The sequence below is a fragment of the Triticum aestivum genome, chromosome 3B (genome assembly GCF_018294505.1).
Source record: "Triticum aestivum cultivar Chinese Spring chromosome 3B, IWGSC CS RefSeq v2.1, whole genome shotgun sequence".
NCBI classification, from domain to species: domain Eukaryota; kingdom Viridiplantae; phylum Streptophyta; class Magnoliopsida; order Poales; family Poaceae; genus Triticum; species Triticum aestivum.
In genome coordinates, this window is record NC_057801.1 from 131,168,872 (window position 1) to 131,186,525 (window position 17,654).

General features: G+C 46.4%; 2 protein-coding genes across 3 annotated transcripts; both read left to right on the forward strand.

Annotated features, from left to right (window-relative positions):
- The first annotated feature begins 466 nt into the window (after positions 1–466).
- Positions 467–10,187, forward strand: LOC123068987 (DNA mismatch repair protein MSH7). Of its 2 annotated transcripts, none has more exons than XM_044491696.1 (17): positions 467–771; positions 1,773–2,871; positions 3,345–3,440; positions 3,907–3,962; positions 4,682–4,748; positions 5,337–5,432; positions 5,961–6,089; positions 6,168–6,201; positions 6,350–6,397; positions 6,474–6,670; positions 7,044–7,170; positions 7,294–7,571; positions 7,746–7,931; positions 8,058–8,444; positions 8,534–8,630; positions 9,000–9,127; positions 9,448–10,187. In XM_044491696.1, exons 1-17 carry the CDS (start codon positions 599–601, stop codon positions 9,916–9,918), a joined length of 3,669 nt encoding a protein of 1,222 aa, XP_044347631.1. In that variant the 5' UTR covers positions 467–598; the 3' UTR covers positions 9,919–10,187. The 2 variants fall into 2 exon arrangements, with proteins under 2 accessions (XP_044347631.1, XP_044347632.1); XM_044491697.1 differs by lacking the exon at positions 467–771 and adding an exon at positions 1,110–1,175.
- A 559-nt stretch (positions 10,188–10,746) lies between these two features.
- Positions 10,747–12,660, forward strand: LOC123065028 (glycine-rich cell wall structural protein-like). The gene has a single exon (XM_044488402.1). The coding sequence runs from the start codon at positions 10,831–10,833 to the stop codon at positions 12,565–12,567; it is 1,737 nt and encodes a 578-aa protein (XP_044344337.1). The 5' UTR covers positions 10,747–10,830; the 3' UTR covers positions 12,568–12,660.
- Positions 12,661–17,654: the final 4,994 nt, after the last annotated feature.

A 17,654-nucleotide genomic window follows, 5' to 3' on the forward strand; every position in this document is an offset into this window, starting at 1 on the left:
ATGTAGGGAGCTAGGCATATGCGATAACGCTTTGGAGGCGGAGCTAGCAGCGTGCAGAGAAGGCTTGGAGCTAGCCTTGCACCAATCCAACCTACCTATTCTGGTAGAGTTGGATAGCGCGAAGGCGGTGTCGATGATTACAACACATGAGATGGATAGATCGTCACATCGTGCACTTGTAGTGGAGATTCATAGGTTGGCTGCAAGCGATGCCAGGGAGATCTCTTTTACTATTTGTAGCCGTCAGCAGAACATGATTAGCCATGAGTTGACCGCCTATGGCCATAACACTCCGCGCACAGCAGTCTGGCTTACTGACATGATGGACTTTGTTGTAAACCTCGCTCTCGCTGAGAAGTCTCCTTGCCGCAAACAAAACAAAACAAAACAAACAAAAAACAAACGCAGACGCAGGGCGCGAGACGGCGGGGAAAGCGGAAAACCCCCACTTCCCCTCTCCACCGCGCCTGCATTTCCCGCTCGTAAATTCCCCCAAATAATTTCACCTCCCTCCCATTCCCCTCCCCTCTCCGCTCCTAGAGAACCCCGCTCCTCCCGCCCGGGCGGAGCCACCTCGAATCGAATCCCGGCCACCGCGATGCAGCCGCGGCGGCAGCAGCAGTCCCTCCTCTCCTTCCTCCACCCGCGCCAGAGCCCGGCGCAGGAGGCGCTCGGCGCCGGCACGCCCCCCGAGAGGCCCCCGCGGCCCCCCGCCGCGTCGTCGGTCGACGGCATCATGGAGAGGCTCGTGCGGCCGCCGTCACAGGGGAGGTACGTGCGTACGGACGGACGCGACCAATGCAGCTCCCGCCGTCCTAGGGTTTTGTCTGGGTTTGGGTGCCGTTTGATTGGGTCAGCTGCCGCGGTATCTAGCTAATGGTTCCGCCCGCGGATTCGTTTAGGTGGTTGCCGCTTGATAGTGGATGCCGATTCGGTCGATTTATCGTTGGATTGGTCTCCGCGTGTATGCTGTTGGAATTGCTCGAACAAATTCTGGCGTGGCTTCGTTTGTTGTGGGTAGCGCCGTGGCGGTATTGTGTGGCCAGTAGCAGCAGGGATGCGATGAATGCGAGTTTGCAGTTGCGATGTCTTAGCTCCTGACCGCGCCTGGTGTTTGGCCACTACATGTGTCGAGTGTTGTGCCTGATAGTTTACGGGCCGCATTGTCATCTTCAGTTAGTCAGCTTGTTTTTGCTATTGCATTGTCCTCATCAGTCGCCATGCTTGCTGTTAAATCCGTTTCTCTTAACTCCAATTTGCTTACTGTCCGTGTCTCTTGGCTGTTGGATGGTGTTTTATGTGATCTATCGATGTTTTGATTCACATGTTTGTAGTTTTTGAGCATGGATAGATGACACACCATAATTTTGCGAACCAAAGTAAACTTCAGATTGGAAGCTGTTCCATACATTCGAAAGGAAGAATCTGGGCTAATACACATTATCAGCCATTGCCGATTCGTAATTTGTATGTGGTTCCCTCCACCTACATTGCAACTAGCCTTAAGATCATTGGATTTTGGGTCCAGTGTTTAACTGTGCTAATTGTCCTTCACTTTATTGCAAGCTTGGATTGCTTTAATGGCCTATGGAATGGTTGGGTTGGATGCATTTGTTTCTGTGTTAATGGGTGTATGACAGGTGTATGTTATTGCCTTCTTGGTCCCTAAAGTATCTTGTTTGTTGGTTTGCATCGGCAGATTTTCTGCTTATTTTGGAAGACACTTTTTTTTTGCTGTGCCATCATGGTGATGCTCTCTGTGTTTGTTGCAGAAACAAAGATGCCGCTCAGATTAGAAATGCTGAGAGAGCCTTACCTGGTAAAAATGAAGATACCTCAAATGAGCAGCCAAGTGCATCTTTCCCTGTACGGTACAACGGCAAATATAGCAGAGGAACTGTGTTATTTGCAGAACATAGCACGGATACCACTCCGCCACAGGAGCCACTGAAGTTTTCTGCAAGGTCTTCCACAGATGAATTTGTTAAAGCAAGCACGCTGTTCCCTGAACTTGGTTCAGATCAAACTCTGCTTCAAGAGTGTCCGAAGAAGTTATCCTCAGAGTGCCCCAGCAACCAGTACGTTCAAGCTAATTCAGTGTTTGAAGCATTTGATGTACAAACTCCGTCCCAGGATCCGTTAAAGAGAATCTTTTCTGGGCCTTTTCATGGAGCAGATACACCTTTATCAGAGTATCGTTCATATCCAATTCCTTTGCAGCATCCATCGAAAAATTTGTCATCGGGCTCTTCTAGTGGTGAATACCTTAGAGCAGTGACACCGCTTGGACTTGATTCGAATGATACTCCCACAGCAAAACACTCAAAGAAGCTATTCTCTGGGTCTTCAGACCATTCATACATTAAAGCAACTAATTTGTTTCCGGAATTTGATTCAAATGGAACTCCGCTGCAGAACCACTCGAATAAGTTCTCAGTATCTATGAATGGTAAGCATATTGGAGCAGCTGCTACACTGTTTCCAGAACTTGATTCTGTTCTTCTGAAACCAGAAACTCCAGTGACACGAGCAGTGGCTCCTCGTGGGAAGAGAGTTCAACAGGATCAACGCATGACTGCCAATAACAGCCAGTCTCCTTTGTGGGGTTCAAATAAGAAGGTGAAATCAGCTCATTGTTCTCCACCTGGGAAAATGGTTCATGATGAAATGGCTGAAAGTGCACGTAGTAAATTTGAATGGCTGAATCCTTTGAATATCAGGGATGCAAATAAAAGGCGGCCAGATGACCCACTTTATGACAAGAGAACTCTTTTTATTCCACCTGATGCACTGAGAAAGATGTCAACATCTCAAAAGCAATACTGGTCTATTAAGTGCAAATATATGGATGTTCTCCTCTTCTTCAAAGTGGTAAATTCCATCATCATTGACTCATACACTGCATGTATGCAGTATACTATCTGTAAGATTATCACGTTAAAGATTAATGCAATGCTAACCAGTATCTCTCATACCTTGGTGTCATACTGAGCTATTGCCTAACCCTATAATTATGAACTAGATGCATTTTTCTCATGGGACTACCGCACAATTCTTTGTTTATTTCTCATACTTAAAGAAGTTCTACTCAATTACTCTATGCATCAGAAGTTAGACATTTATGAATGATGCTTGTTCTGGTTAATAATCAAAAATGTTATTTGCTTTTATTTTTGGTTCCTTCATTTGTTCTTATCCTCTCAGTTCTCTTACACCTCACAGTTCTGAATGCTGCTTTGATCCTTCTCCCAGACTCCCCTGACCTCCAAAATTATCTAAGTTGACCAGTTCTTTCTGCTACTTGAGATATATAACCTACAAAAGTGTTTTTCTTGTATGTGTAGGGGAAGTTTTATGAGCTCTATGAAGTAGATGCTGAGATCGGCCAAAAGGAACTTGATTGGAAAATGACTATTAGTGGAGTGGGAAAATGCCGACAGGTAACCTAAGTCATAAACTGTGACCATTCTTATTTTGCCACTGGAATGCTTGGTTCTGACGTCTGAATGTCTGCTGTGCTGACCCTGCTAATTTATACTCCCTCATGGTTGCTTGTTGGTTGAGTAATAAGTATCATTTGCTAGATCATTTTCCCTATAATATCATGTGTACGCTATATTATTTTGTATTATTTAGACAATACTCTCGATAATGTAGTTCTATTGGCATTTTGGAGATGATTGGGTAAATTGCTTCAAGCTTTTGGCAATACACCACTTCCTCTAGGGTCTATCCGCAGCAGCTTGTGTTTTTTATATTTTGTTGGCCACTATAGTAGCATTTCATGTTTTGTTTCAACTAATGCTTTTGTATTAAACACTCTTGAAGAAAAGGGAGTTTTATACAGCCTTTTAGTAAACACTCTTGCTGTGGTACATGAGGCTGACTTGTTCATCTTATGTGAAGGTTGGTATTTCAGAGAGTGGGATTGACGATGCTGTTGAAAAGCTTTTAGCTCGGGGGTAAACTTCTTAGTCTCCTTATGCTTTGCTCATTTTCAGCATTTTGATCTTAAAATTATCTTGAACATCAGCAAGTTCATGCACAGTTCTTCTGGTTGGTATTGATAGGCCATATGTTTGTTTCTATCGGTATTGTTGTTGATTATAGTATGAGAAATGCACTTAAGATTGATTCCTTATTGGTTTCTGTGCCAGTGTTGTTGTGAAAAAAAAAACTATATCCGTTCAGCTGCAAAATGCATTTAGTTTCATCTGAACGCTATATTTGAGTACTCCCTCCATTTCTGTACGCAAGGCCACTTTGGTTTTTCGTGTCAAACTTTGACTTATAATTTTGGTCAACAAAATACGGGTTATATGTCATAAAAAATATATCATCGGAAAGTTCTTTCCAATGTGTATACATTGACATACTTTTTGTGGCATATAACTTACTCTTTGTTGTTAAATTTGATGGTCAAAATTAGACATAAAAAAATATGAAGTGGCCTTGTATACTGAAATGTACTCTCTCCGTCCCAAAATAAGTGTCTTAAGCTTAGTACAACTTTGTACTAAAGTTAGTACATAGTTGAGACACTTATTCTGGGACGGAGGGAGTATATGATATGATTTGTGATGTGACACATCCATTATAATACTGGATATAAATTACTTCTTACTCTACTTTTATTTCTTTTGGTGGTTTGACTGCTCATCTATCTAGCATTTCCCTCCAGATATAAAGTTGGAAGGATAGAACAAATGGAATCTGCAGCACAGGCGAAAGCTAGAGGACCAAATTCAGTAAGTTTTCCACTTCCATTCTTTTTTGGATGCCCTTTCAGAATGTGTGTAGTCAACACTTTGAAACTTTGACCACTAATATGTTATTCCTTCCTTTCCTAAATATAAGCCCTTTAGAGATTCCAATATGGACTACATATGGAGCAAAATGAGTGAATCCACACACTAAAATACGTCTATATACATCCGTATGTAGTCTATATTGAAATCTCTAAAAAGTCTTATATTTAGATTTTAGAAACGGAGGGAGTATATACTCAATAGTATTTTGATTAATCTTGTGCAAATGTTATTACTAGATTGTCATAAAAGAACTTACAGGTCAGTACAGTTTTAAGAACTTACATTGACATGTGACTGCAAAACTAATGGTGAAGCACACACATTAGACACTCTCTTGGTCTAAAACATGTAGTAGAATTGATCAAGGTAGTAGGTACATAACCTGTGGTCTGTGCAGCAGCACTTGAATGCATATATTAATATGTACCCTGCCATCTCCATTAACGGATGCATAAAGCTTGTCCTTTCAAGTTACAAGAGATTGACTGTATATAAGTGTGACATTTTTTTTTGTACTTCTGCAAGGTTATCGAAAGAAAGTTAGCTCATGTATCCACACCGTCAACTGCAGCTGACAGCAATATAGGGCCTGATGCTGTTCATCTTCTTGCATTGAAAGAGGTTTGCCTTTTTTAACAAAGCAATACATTGCATTTGGCAATATGATTTGGTATAATGTTTTGTATGTTCATCTGACGCACATGAGAAGACACAATATTATCACAAAAGCTAACAATCTGATAATAGAAAGAACACTATTTCCTCAAAAGACAGGAAAGAACTACAAACTCGTGGTCTTTGGACACAATGACCAAATAAATTTACATAGAAACACAGTGATAAATCTAAATCTGGTTGATCACTGTGTATAAACATGTAAAATATTGTGGCAATAATGTAGAAATATATGTAACTTGCAGAAGACAATCTTGATACTTAATTCAGCTATTGTTTTAGTAAAATGATATTTTCAGTGTCCCTGTGAAACATGCAGTGTTATGTATCCTAGTTTTTACGAGTCAGTTTTGTCCTGCAATTTGTTCACAAATTCTGTAATTCATCTTGAATTAGTTTTATCAACATTTTTCATAGGTGATGTTGCCCTAATGTAGCCTGTCCTCTTTTTCTTTTTCTTTTTGGAATTTTCAGGTTACTCTAGCTTCTAATGGTTCTCGGCTCTACGGATTTGCTTTTCTAGATTATGCTGCACTTAAAATCTGGGTTGGTTCACTTCAAGATGATGATTCGTCTGCAGCTTTGGGGGCTTTGCTGGTGCAGGTAGGCTCTTTGCTGTAGCAACTTATTTGCTTTGTTTCAACAGATCAGAAATGATCATTCATCAGTATGCTTTTTCAGGTTTCCCCGAGGGAGATAATCTATGAATCCTCAGGTCAGTACATCTTTTATCTTGTAATCTCGATGTATTAAGAACTACTCCCTCTGTCCCATAATATAAGAACATTTTTGACACTACACTAGCATAAAAAACGTTCTTATATTATGGGAGGGAGGGAGTAATATTTGTTTTCTTTTGTCAGGCCTCTCAAGAGAAAGTCGTAAATCAATGATAAAATATGCCTCAGCAGGTAAAATGTTGTAATCTTTTGCTCTTTTAGTTTCTATTTTCATCTGGTTTCTTTGTTAAACATCTTCTAACTGCAGGCTCTGTGAAAATGCAACTGACCCCACTACCTGGGACAGATTTCTCTGATGCCTCACAAATTCAAATGCTAGCACATTCTAAAGGATACTTTAAAGCATCAACAGATTCTTGGCTATCTGCATTGGATTATTCAGTGAATCGAGATGCAGTTATCTGTGCACTTGGTGGACTTATTGGTCATTTGACTAGACTTATGGTATACTTATGTTAATCCAACTCTCTCTCTCTCTCCGAGTGCCTCTGTTGCAACATTTTCCTTCTCAGCAACACTTGCAAATTGCTTCAGAACACTGTCATTAGACATCACTTTCCAGTTTCCTAGATACAACTAATTAGTATGTAGTTTCTTTAATATATAATTTTTTCTCATTTTCTATGCTGACCATATCAACTTCACAAATTATATGTGCAAATGTGTTCTAGTCTTAAACTAGTATAATGTCAAAAAATTGTTTGCACAAATCATAGCGTAAGTGATGTGCTTGCCTTTCTTTTTTTATTTGCTTGGGAAACGATTGTTTTCATAAGACTGCCTGTTCGCGTTCTGATAAGCTACAATCTGGAAACAGCTAGACGATGCTCTAAAAAATGGGGAAGTCTTACCTTACAATGTGTACCAAACTTGTTTAAGGATGGATGGTCAGACTCTTGTGAACCTGGAGATTTTCGGCAATAACTTTGATGGTGGCTCATCAGGTAGGAGTTTGCCTTCTACCTATTTTCTGCTCTACTTATTTTTGCAGCCTGCTGTGACAATTTCCTAATATATCCAAACATAAAAACACTGATAAACTTTGTATTATATTTACTTTGTTTTAGGTACTCTGTACAAGCACCTCAATCACTGCATAACCGCATCTGGTAAGCGGCTTTTAAGAAGATGGATATGCCATCCACTAAAAGATGTCGATGCTATAAATAGAAGGCTTGATATTGTTGAGGGTTTCATTCAACATTGTGGGGTAGGCTCTATTACACTTGAGCATCTCCGGAAAATTCCTGACCTTGAGAGGTTACTTGGGCGAGTCAGATCTACTGTTGGGCTAACATCTGCTGTCCTGTTGCCTTTTGTTGGTGAAAAGATATTAAAGAGGCGGGTTAGTGGTTGTTCTTTCTTTTTCATTCCCAGTCCTAAGCTTATCGTAGCTTAAAGTTCTCTTTTGTATGGATTAGATTCAATCAATGAGATGACCATTTTTGCAAATTATGAAGTTTGCCTTTCTTGTATCTACACTACTGCTAATGACATGCAAATTTTCTGCATTTTCCAGATTAAAACGTTTGGCATGCTTATCAAGGGCCTCCGGGTTGCAATTGACTTATTAAGTGCCTTGCATAGAGAGGACCATGGCATCCCAGCGCTGTCAAAATCAGTTGATATTCCAACCCTGAGTTCTCTTGATGAATTAGTCCATCAGTTTGAAGAGGATATACGCATTGACTTTGAACAGTACCAGGTATGAATATGCTGGGAATTTCTTCAGACGCTATCTATCTAAGAAGCGGTTATTTCTTTTTTTAGTATTTGCTGTCTGTGTTTTGGACTTCCACAGTACTGATTGTGTGTTTTGAGTTTTTGACAGGATCATGATATCAAAGACAATGATGCTACCATCTTGGCTAATTCAGTGGAACTTTTTGTTGGAAAAGCTACCGAATGGTCTTTGGTAATCAATGCCATCAGCACTGTTGATGTCCTTAGGTCCTTTGCAGCAATGGCATTGTCATCATTTGGCACCATGTGCAGACCACGTATTCTGTTGAAAGACAAATCGCCTATACTTCGGATGAAGGGTCTATGGCATCCATATGCTTTTGCAGAAAGTGGAACTGGGCTTGTACCAAACGATCTGTCTCTTGGCCAGGATTTATTGGGTCATAATCGCTTTGCGTTGTTGTTGACTGGTCCAAATATGGGAGGAAAATCTACAATAATGCGCGCCACCTGCTTGGCAATCGTGCTTGCCCAGGTATGTATAAGTAAATCTGGTTATACCCTTTTGCTTGTTAACTCCTGGGCTCCCTATTTGGATGTATTAATCGAATTTCTTTTCTGCAGCTTGGCTGTTATGTCCCCTGCATATCATGTGAATTGACCCTTGCAGACTCCATCTTTACACGGCTAGGCGCAACGGATCGGATTATGTCTGGAGAAAGTAAGTGATCAGTGTAGCAAATCCTATTACTTTTGGCGCAAAACAGGAGTTAAAAATGGATAAGGTCTTTATATGGGCTGTCCTACAACTGGATCTGGTCAGACATGGGTTTATTTTTTATTGTTCTGCATAAATAATATATTCTGACATTGGTTCCCAATAAAATGATACTTGTAGAGTCAAATATGCGTTTGCACATAAATTATATAGCTATTTTTACATGGTATATCTGTTGAGTAAATCCATGGGTTCTCAATAGGAACTTCTAAAGCACTTGTCAATTTTCTTTTGGCCGTACCATGAATCATGAGGTATGAGATGACAATGACCCTAACTTGGATTGTTACAACATTACTTGCGGTCTTGCAGGTACTTTTCTTGTCGAATGTAGTGAGACTGCATCTGTTCTTCAGAATGCAACTGAGGATTCTCTTGTCTTGCTTGATGAACTTGGCAGAGGAACTAGCACATTTGATGGATATGCGATTGCATATGCTGTAAGTATTCCTTCAATCCATTACATCGCCATGCTTGCCATACCCTTCAGTACGCCTTTTTCATGGTAGATGCTGTCGCCGTGTCTTTTAAGGTCATTGTCCGTATCAGTAAGCTACATAGCTTAAAAAATGATCTTATATTATGGGACAGAGGGAGTAGTTTTGCATATCAGCCATTGATAGGACAGTCAGAAAACCAATCAATTTCGTACGTTCAACATGGCATATCAGCCATTACCGTGTGCTTTCTCGTTGTTTTCACATGGTGTCCATTTTCTGAGAAGCAATTTCGTGCTTCTGATAACTGTATTTTGCATCAGGTATTCCGGCACCTGGTGGAACAGGTGCGATGCCGCCTGCTCTTCGCCACACACTACCACCCTCTCACGAAGGAGTTCGCCTCCCACCCCCACGTGAGCCTCCAGCACATGGCCTGCATGCTGAGGCCAAGGAGCGTCGGCAACGGTGAGATGGAGCTCACCTTCCTCTACAGGCTCGCGTCGGGCGCCTCCCCGGAGAGCTACGGCCTGCAGGTCGCCACGATGGCGGGGATCCCAAAATCCATAGTGGAGAAGGCGGCGGTCGCGGGCGAGATGATGAAGTCGAGGATCGCGGGGAGCTTCAGGTCGAGCGAAGGGCGAGCGGAGTTCTCCACCCTCCACGAGGACTGGCTGCAGACGATCCTGGCGATCGGCGGCGTCAAGGACGCGCACCTGGACGAGGACACCATGGACACGATGTTCTGCGTCGCCCAGGAGCTCAAGTCTCATTTCAGGAAAGTAGGAAGCTGAGCGCTGAGAAGTCGCCACCAGTAATTATATGTGTGGCTTCATTAGATTGGATGTTAGCCACCGCTAGCCACTAATCATCGGTGTTTAAATCCGTCCCAGTCGACGGCCTTGTATATAATCACAGAAGCGCACCTGGGCCTGAGTTAGTCTGAACTGTCAAAAACTTCATCCCGTGGTTTGTAATCACATGCACATTTGTAATCACGTGCACATGCCTAGTGATTAGTTGAGAGTTTTGACAAGGTTGCCAAGATGAAGCACCACCTCAAGTATCATCGAACTCCATTTGCCTGGATGGACGGCTACAAAGCCCACTTGCAGAGAAAAGGGCTCACCACCATTTCTCGGACACAAGCATCCCCGTGCGCGCCGAGCTGTCCGTCCTCTCTTCCTACCACCCGCATCGCTTCTTTGCGAGCTCCTCGCCATTAATGAACAGCTGCACCATCCACTGCATCATCGTGCCTGCACACACAAACACAAAGAGAGACAACTGTACAAATCACAGGCTAAAAGAAGTAAAGAAGGCAAGTAGGCAACCGATGAAGCTACCGCTTGCGCAGAACAGCTAGACATGCATGAGTAGCTCTCGCTCGCGGCCTCGAAAGTGAGAAATGCGGCGCTGGGCTGCACAAACCAAAGCCTCCCGCCAGAGGCATTGCATTAAAAGGACGTACGCTCAGCCATGTCAACGCTCCCTCGCCCTCATCTCATCCACCCGCCACCAAACCGAAAGCGCCCATTTAATCCAGAGCCGATGCAGCGCGTGCTCCTGCCGTTTATAAATACTCCGCGCGGCGCCTCCCGCTTCCCCAGCGCATGCACACAGCGAGCAAGTAACACCACAGACCTCTCCCACCCCACCGTACGACGTTGATAGTGACAGCCTCGCGGCTGAGAGGCGGGGTTCCGATGGGGAGCCGGGCAATGGCGTGCCTCCTGCTGCTGCTGGCGCTGGGGTGGGCGGCGAGCGCTGCGGCGTGGGACAAGCCTGTGGTGTGGACCACGGGCACGGTTGGGCCGGAGGCGGAGGGCTGCGATAAGAAAAAGCATGGCAAGGGTGCTGGCGTTGGCGTAGGTGGTGGGATGGGAGGCGGCGTTGGTGCAGGAGGTGGTGTGGGCGGGGGCGGAGGTATGGGAGGTGGTGGTGGGTTTGGGGGAGGAGGTGGCGCCGGCGGCGGCATGGGCAGCGGTGCCGGTGCAGGGTTTGGAAGCGGAGGAGGTGTGGGAGCGGGCGGTGGACTCGGAGGTGGAGCGGCCGCGGGTGGTGGTGTTGGAGCTGGTGGTGGAGGTGGATTCGGAGGCGGAGCTGGTGGCGGCATGGGTAGCGGTGGTGGAGGTGGATTTGGAGGAGGAGCTGGCGGAGGAATGGGCGTTGGTGGTGGACTTGGAGGAGGAGCCGGAGCTGGAGATGGTGGAGGAATTGGTGGTGGCGGGGGACTTGGAGGAGGAGCTGGCGGAGGTGGTGGTGGAGGATTTGGAAGCGGCGGCGGATTTGGTGGTGGTGGTGGCGCAGGAGGAGGTGTTGGCAGTGGTGCAGGCATGGGAGGCGGCGCCGGTGGTGGTTCTGGTGGTGGCATGGGCGGAGGGAGTGGTGGAGGTTTTGGAGCCGGCGGTGGTATGGGTGGTGGTTCCGGTGGCGGCGTGGGCGGAGGGAGCGGTGGAGGTTTTGGAGCCGACGACGGTATGGGTGGTGGTTCCGGTGGAGGCATAGGTGGTGGGGGCGGCATGGGTGGTGGTTCCGGTGGAGGCATAGGTGGCGGAAGCGGTGGAGGCTTTGGTGGCGGCGGCGGTATGGGTGGTGGTTCCAGGGGAGGCATAGGCGATGACAACGGTGGAGGCCTTGGAGGTGGCAACGGTGTAGGTGGAGGGAAGGGCGGTGGTTTTGGAGGTGGCGGTGGGAGCGGTGGTGGATTTGGTGCTGGAGCCGGTTCTGGTGCTGGAATGGGAGGTGGCTTTGGAGGCGGTGGAGGAAAAAGCGGTGGTTTTGGAGGTGGCAGTGGTGGTGGATTTGGTGTCGGAGCAGGCTCTGGTGCTGGAATGGGTGGCGGCTTCGGAGGTGGTGGTGGTGCAGGCAGTGGTTTTGGAGGCGGCTTCGGAGCTGGCAGTGGTATAGGTGGCGGTTTTGGAGGTGGAGGTGGCTTTGGAGCCGGCGGAGGTGCAGGAGGCGGCTTTGGAAGTGGTGGTGGTGCGGGTGAAGGCATGGGAGCTGGTGTCGGAGGAGGCATCAGTGCTGGCAGTGGTAGCGGTATTGGTGGAGGTAGTGGATTGGGCAAGGGCATTGGTGCTGGAGGCGGCATCGGAGCTGGCAGTGGCAGCGGTATTGGCGGAGGTAGTGGATTGGGCAAGAGTGTTGGTGTTGGTGCCGGAGGTGGCCTTGGAGCTGGCAGCGGCGATAATATTAGTGGAGGTAGTGGATTGGGCAAGAGTGTTGGTGTTGGAGGCGGGATTGAAGTTGGCGAAGGTGCTGGAGCCGGTAAGGGCCTTGGCGCTAGAGGCGGTCTTGGAGCTGGCCGTGCCACTAGTGGAGATGGTAGAATGGGCCACAATGTTGGTGCCAAAGTTGGTGGTGGCGAGAGAAAGCGTGGCGGAAAACACCATGGTGGAAGCAATAATGGCAGAAAAAATAAGCAAGGGTGTTTAAACTGAGTTGTTGGTGGAGTGTCTGTAGGCACACTATGATACAATATGTTATGAATTGCCCAACTCCTTCTCTGTAATTTGAACAACTTATCTGATTTATTTTTGTGAAGCTACTTATTTGGTTGCTTATTATTAAAAGGAAACCAATTCACAATATCCAATAAAAATTTTCCTTTAACAATTTCTCAGTCAAGTTCTAAATGTATGATATTTCTAAATCGTATGAGAAATTGTTATTTTAACCAGGTTAGTGCATGCATCTTCAACGCTGACCCACAAATTTGCTCCGGTATCCGTTCACGGACAGGGTGGACCAGACCGCGGACACGGATGCGAGAGGCGGTCATTCAATGCTGTCCGCATACATTATATTTCAAGTCGGGTTTCAACTAACTGGACGAAAGTCATGCAAACACAACATATTTCATCAAAGTTAGGATAAAAGTAGCATAAATTATCCATATATAACATGAAATAAGTCTAATACGACGATAATTCAAATTCAATGAGATTAACCGGATGTTCAACAATTTTTTCATGAACGGATCATGTCATCCCACACATACTGCCCCTTCAACTTCATTTGACAGTGTATGTGCGTAAATTGCCGTCCTCTAGCCTGTGATACACCAGGACAGTGCGTACGGGATACGCAATGTGTAGATCAACATTAAATGAATGAATGAATCAATCAACAGGTTGAGCAAGAAGAGCAAAACTTTCGATCTTCTCGGCTGCTGCGCACAATGACCACCTTACCTCCAGCATATCAACCGCATCACAAAACTTGGTGATGGTGGTCTGGATGGCATACCATCGACACGATAATGACCTCACAATGTGATCATGGATGATGTGCATGTCCTTGGGCGTAATGCACTTTCACGCTTGAAACGAATCATCATGCACGCGCTGCCAGAACGCACCCCTCTGCTCCTGCCTATGAAATCCAGGGATACGACCAACCACGAATGGCACAACAACTCGTTCTCCATGGTCGGGTACCCCGCCATCCTTTGTACTCTAAAAAAAGACATGGCGTTCGAAAATAAGCTCAATGGCATTTGACTGAACACCTACCGGGTGTGATGTCCACCATGGACGACGTCAACAGGGGGGTGGGGTGGGGTGGGTGGGGGGAGTGTACCTACCTACAGACAAGTCCTGGGTGGACGCCGCCGCCGTAAAGGTGACCGGGGGCATCGATGCTGGTTGTGGAGATCCGACAATGCCTGTGTGCTGGCCAGAGAGGTACAAAGGCGGCGACGGAGGAGGAGAGTGCGGATGCAAAGCAAGGGGAGAGAAGGGGCAGATTGGCAGAAAATGGTCCCGGGAGTGGGGTTTTAGTGGGCTGGGGGTGTCGGAGTCCTACGTGGCCGCTGCCCAGACTCCGACAATCCCCCCAACTTTGCTTCCACTTTGAGGGGAAAGGTGCATTCAGACCTCTCGGCGAACCGATACAGGCCAGAGTTGGATGGCACAACACGTCCAGACCGCGTGGTCCAGATATATGCGGGCGGTTTTGTTGGGGAACATGGTAATTGATGTCTACTACACAACCTTCTTCTTGTAGACGTTGTTGGGCCTGCAAGTGCACAGGTTTGTAGGACAGTAGCAAATTTCCCTCAAGTGGATGACCTAAGGTTTATCAATCCGTAGGAGGCATAGGATGAAGATGGTCTCTCTCAAACAACCCTGCAACCAAATAACAAAAAGTCTCTTGTGTCTCCAACACACCCAATACAATGGTAAATTGTATAGGTGCACTAGTTCGGCGAAGAGATGAAGATACAAGTGCAAAATAGATAGTAGATATAGGTTTTTATAATATGAAATAACAAAAACAGCAAGGTAGCGAGCGGTAAAAGTGAGCGTAAACGGTATTGCAATGATAGGAAACAAGGCCTAGGGTTCATACTTTCACTAGTGCAAGTTCTCTCAACAATAATAACATAGATAGAACATATGACAAGCCCTCAACATGCAACAAAGAGTCACTCCAAAGCCACTAATAGCGGAGAACAAACGTAGAGATTATGGTCGGGTACGAAACCACCACAAAGTTATTCTTTCGGATCGATCTATAAAAGAGTTGGTACTAGAATAACACCTTAAGACACAAATCAACCAAAACCCTAATGTCACCTAGATACTCCATTGTCACCTCAAGTATCCGTGGGCATGATTATACGATATGCATCACACAATCTCAGATTCATCCAACCAACATAAAATTACTTCAAAGAGTGCCCTAAAGCTACTACCGGAGAGTCAAGAACGTGTGCCAACCCCTATGCATAGGTTCCCAATGTCACGAAACCCGCAAGTTGATCACCAAAACATACATCAAGTGGCACATGATATCCCATTGTCACCACAGATAATCACGGCAAGACATACATCAAGTGTTCTCATGAAAGACTCAATCCGATAAAATAACTTCAAAGGGGAAACTCAATTCATCACAAGAGAGTAGAGGGGGAGAAACATCATAAGATCCAACTACAATAGCAAAGCTCGAGATACATCAAGATCGTGCCATAGAGGGAACACGAGAGAGAACACAAGAGAGAGAGAGAGATCAAACACATAGCTACTAGTACATACCCTCAGCCTCGAGGGTGAACTACTCCCTCCTTGTCATGGATAGCGCCGGGATGATGAAGATGGCCTCCGGTGATGGGATCCCTGTCGGTGTCAAAACCGGTGGATCTCGGATAGGGGGTCCCGGACTCAGGACTCCAGGCGCCAAGGGGGTGAAACCCCAAAGGGCTCTAAGTCCGGCCCTGGGTCGGACACCGCACTGGAACCTCCGGTGGTTCCGGAGTCCGGCAGGCGGCCCCCTAGTAAGAAGGGCAAGCCTACGATGCCGGTGACCTCCGTCCAACCGGAGGCACCTGATAATTTGCTGGAGGTGCTTAACGGCGGCTCCATCGACGAGGAGCACCGCACTGTTATGAGTGCGGTGATCCAAAAGGTTCAGTCCGCCAAGAGTGGGCTGACAGAAGCCTGTGCCAGCCTTCTAATAGGCTTTGAGGTATGTGAAAAATATTACCGCATAGACAGTAGCCCCTGATGCTCTGTTTGGCGTTCGGAAAGAAAAGCCGAATAGAGGATCTAATAACATTCGCAGGAGTCTAACATAAGTATGTCAATATGGGAATGCAGGCTCCACTGCTGACCTCTGCCGCACTGACTGCGGAGGTCGATGCATTGAAGCAGAGCCTCGAGCGGTCCGAGAACAAGCTCGGCCTTGCCAAGAAGCGGCTCGAGGACAAGGAAGGTAAGTAATACCTTATTAGGTATATATATATAAAAAGATGTGGTTGCAAAAAAATGACAGGACCATCGTGAGTATTGCAGGGGCCACAACCGAGGTGGCGTCCCTAAAGGAAGCGGTGTCCAAGGCCAAAAGCAATGCGGCCGCGGAGCGCACCGAGCGAGAGAAGTAGGAGGCGCGGGTGGCGGAGGTGCGGCATGAGCTCCAGGCTCTCATGGAAAAATACGAGAGTTTGGAGCGTGACTCAAAGACTCGAGAGTCCGAGATCGCCTCGGCCCTTGAGAGCGCCAAAGCTGCTAAGGCCGAAGCCCAAAAAGCCCTCCAGGAAATTGAAGCGATGAAGAAGATAGCGGTGGGTAAGGCCTTCTTTATGCAAAGCAGGCACGTGAAAGTGAATTACTTGTTACTTACCCGAATCCGGAGCTCTCCAGGAGCATTCACAGATCTGCCCCGCAGTATGTCCGATGCTGCCGCGTTCTACCGAGCCGAGGAGGGGAGCTCGACGGAGAAGGTGTTCTGGTCTCAGTATACTGAGGCCGGACACCCGATGCCCTTGAGCGACCAGCTGAAGCAGCTGGTCGAGCTCCATAAGGTGGCCGAACAGGCCATGAAGGGCCTCATAGTTCGGCTGTGGCCTAAGGAAGCCATGCCTGGGAGCTACTTCGGGTGGTGAGGCGGCTGGTGGACGCCTGTCCATGGATTGAAGTCGTCAAGTGCTCCGTCTGCATCGAAGGTGCCCGTAGGGCCCTTGCCCGTGCTAAAGTGCACTAGGGCAAGATGGACGCTGAGAAGCTTGTGACGGCAGACCACCGCCGGGCAAGGAGTATCGCAAGCCCGAGATGTATTATGAGGGCGTCCTGAAGGGTGCCCGCCTTATAGCGGGTGAATGCTCCAAAGATGTAATTTTTGAGTAAACTCACATTTGTTATCCAGTACGCTGAAAACTTGTTCATATGCGCTAAGCAACGCTTGTGAATTTAAAATATTACCTTCTGTGCGGCCGTTTACTAAATTTGAGAGATGGCGAGTCGTCGGCTTCTGCCCCATGCCATGAGTGCTGGGGTGTTCGGGATAAACTTGAGCACTCTTTTTCCCATTATTGGGTCCTTCGAGGGAGGCGCTCAACGCAACGAACGAGGCAACCGGATTATAATGCTTGAACACTCTCACTTAGCCATAGAATTCTATAATTTTAAATTTCGACGAAGCCCCTGGAATTCGGAAGACCGAGTTTGGGGCGCTATCCACGCCTTGGCCGGACAAAGCCGACTCCTCGCTCTAAGCGGCATAAGTCTTTAGGGACTCAAAAACCTCTCGAACAGCGACCGGCTCTCGCCCTATCATGACAGTCAGTTTTAGCTTTCTCCACTGAGGTGCTTAACCCAGCTCAATCGGAGCACAATCGCAGTGGTTCTCCCAGCGCTACCTTAGCCGATATAACGGAACGTAAGGTACCAAAACATGGGAGCCGGACAAACCCAACTATTGACCCAAGACATGATTCGGAGCCGATGCATATAATGCTATAAGTTCGGGGTGCCGAACTTGTGAAAGTGTTCGGACTTATCACACCATATTTTGGGGTACTTAAGCCCCTGGTGTATTTGGCCGTACCAAAGTGTACGGGCGCAACATGTCATAAGTGAACATATATAGATAAAAAAAGGAATGCAATAATAGGCAGAAGCTATGTATTGTTTATTTAAAAAGGTTGCGGTAAAAGCAGAACGATACAAATAGTGCGATAAGCAATGGACGGGACTATTTGACATGTCCCCCTCCAGGGGCGAGCTGCGGGATGATATGTGAAACA